Genomic DNA, 2,500 nt, shown 5'->3' with positions numbered 1-2,500 from the left:
CACACACACACACACACACACACACACACACACACACACACACACAGAGAGAGAGAGAGAGAGAGAGAGCAAGAAAGAGACAGGCAGACACACAGACAGACAGAAAGAGAGACAGAAAGAAAGAGACAGACAGACACAGAGAGAGTGAGAAACAGAGAGAGGGGTGTGGTAAGAGTATGCGTGTCTCTTTTTTTCCATAGTGTTTCTTTTGTTATCGATATTATAAAAATGACACCTGTTGAATACAGCTGTGGTCAGAAATCTCTAATCATCATCCCGAAAGCATTACCTGTCTGACAGTGGCGGTCAGTATACCCAGGTGGACACTGACACAGGTAACCGTTGACCTGATCTACACAGGTAGCACCGTTCTGACAGGGGTCACTCACACACTCGTCTATGTCTGGAAACAGATCACGCAGAATATGTTATGTTCTGACAATTACGCAAATTATCATTTCCATTATAGGTCATAGTTATATGCACAAAGTCCTGAATATAGATGCCTACATATTCTGATGTTTTTTTGTTTGTTTTTTGTTTTGTTGGGTTTTTTTTTAGATTCACGTCCAAGACAAGAAAGCTAGTTCAAGGATGAAAATGTTGTTTCGTAAATGAATAGATTCGATTAACTCTGAAAGGATGAATCTGCTCGCAAGCGTGAAACGTATCCTCATTTTTGCAAAGGAACTGGAATATACGGAAGCGCAAGGTTTCCATGCTTTATAAACATTTGATATTCTGATCACTTCTGCTACACTTATGTAATCATATTATCAGTCATGAATCTTCTTGTCTCTCACCTGTCTGACAGTGCCGGTCAGTATACCCAGGTAGACACTGACACAGGTAACCGTTGACCTGATCTACACAGGTAGCACCGTTCTGACAGGGGTCACTCACACACTCGTCTATGTCTGGAAACAGATCATGACCTGATTACCAATGTGTATTATGCTGAATTTTCTTTCGCAAAATCTTAATTTAAAAAAAAAATTACTTAATTTTGGCATAATCTATTATAAAAAAATAAATGAAAAAAAAAAAAACTGGGAAAGAGAGAGATTATATGATATGATATAATATGATGATTTATTGTCAAAAGCATTTACAGCCATTTTAACAAGGGGGAATTACAAAAAACAACAATACAACGAAACACACACGACAACAACTGTATGCAAGAAAAGGGTAGACAAAAAGAACAACGAAAGAGCAAACAACATATGGACCATCCACGGTCATAATTCATTTGCTTATATAATGATTAGTGAATACGTTTATTCATTAGCATTAGGGAGTTGTCTGTATAAAATTACGTACATTTTACCTGATTCTTTATACTGTCTGCCCATTTTCCAGTGCTTTCTGCCTACAGTTAAGTGCTACAGTAAGAAATTTGGACATGAATGATAATACTCCATGATGATAACCAACCAGTGTATAATCCAGCTGCTTGGCTGTTTCTATCAGAGTATTTATGGTGTTTGTTTGTTGTTTTTTTGTGGTTTTTTGTTTGTTCTTTGTTTGTCTTTTTCTTCTTTATAAATGTCCATTAAGATGCTGTTGTTGTTGTTGTAAAATGTCAACCAATCAAAATGGAATTAAAAAAATGTTAAAAAAAAAAAGAAAAAAAAAGAAGAAATTTGGACATAGCTGTTACCATTTATTTGTTCTCGTTTTTTTGTTTTTTGTTTTGTTTTGTTTTTTAGCACACGTGTTGCATGCGGGTCAAGTCATTAACGGGACTTAATTCTATGGTGAATGGATATGTGTTTCGGATGTATGTATATGCAGGACAGTGGAATAAAACGTGAATTTCGTCTTCTTCTTCTTTTTTTTCGAAACCTCACATTGGGCAATTGCTGTTTACTTTAGCCTTCAGTCAGACACCATACCTTATGGCTGCTCAGTCCGCACTCTCTAAGTCGGAATCGTGTAAGGCCATCTCGGAATTTCTTGGTGGTAATAATTTAAATAAATGACAAATGTTTTTCTGCGCCAAATGTATCTTTAAACGAGTATTGCCAGTTGTACTTTTCATTGTGTTCTATTTCTGAATGCCAGTTTTTTTGTTGTTTTTTTTTGTTTTTTGTTTTTTTGTTTTTGTTTTTTGTTTTATTTTTTGTTGTTGTTGTTGTCGTCGGGTTTTTTGTGTCTTTTTGTTGTTGTTGTTGTTGTTTTGTAACTCAATCTATCTTTGAAGACTGCTGTGAAGTTATTTTCATACCCAACTCCTGGGCACAACCATACAATACCAAAACCATTGTCATTCAAAATTTTCTGTATTTTCGATACCCAATTTTTTTTTTTTTTCCATTTTGTAAATGGAGCATTTTCATATGTTTGTCAGCTAATAAGAGAGAGGGCAGGGAGGGGAAACACACACACACACACACACACACACACACACACACACACACACACACACACACACACACACACACACACACACACAGAGAGAGAGAGAGCAAGAAAGAGACAGGCAGACACACAGACA

At 36.3% G+C, this 2,500-nt stretch overlaps 1 protein-coding gene across 1 annotated transcript in view; it reads right to left on the bottom strand.

The window, feature by feature from the left end:
- Positions 1–2,500, bottom strand: part of LOC143296641 (uncharacterized) — a 43,249-nt gene that overhangs the window by 4,202 nt on the left and 36,547 nt on the right. Inside the window, exons 37-38 of the mRNA XM_076608671.1 lie at positions 804–917; positions 290–403 (exon numbers count right to left, since the gene is read on the bottom strand). Coding sequence (XP_076464786.1) covers positions 290–403; positions 804–917 — 228 coding nt within the window. The remainder of the gene's footprint in view (positions 1–289; positions 404–803; positions 918–2,500) is intronic.

The sequence above is a fragment of the Babylonia areolata genome, chromosome 21, assembly GCF_041734735.1.
Source record: "Babylonia areolata isolate BAREFJ2019XMU chromosome 21, ASM4173473v1, whole genome shotgun sequence".
In the NCBI taxonomy this organism is placed as follows: domain Eukaryota; kingdom Metazoa; phylum Mollusca; class Gastropoda; order Neogastropoda; family Buccinidae; genus Babylonia; species Babylonia areolata.
This window is presented reverse-complemented; position numbering and strand designations above follow the sequence as displayed.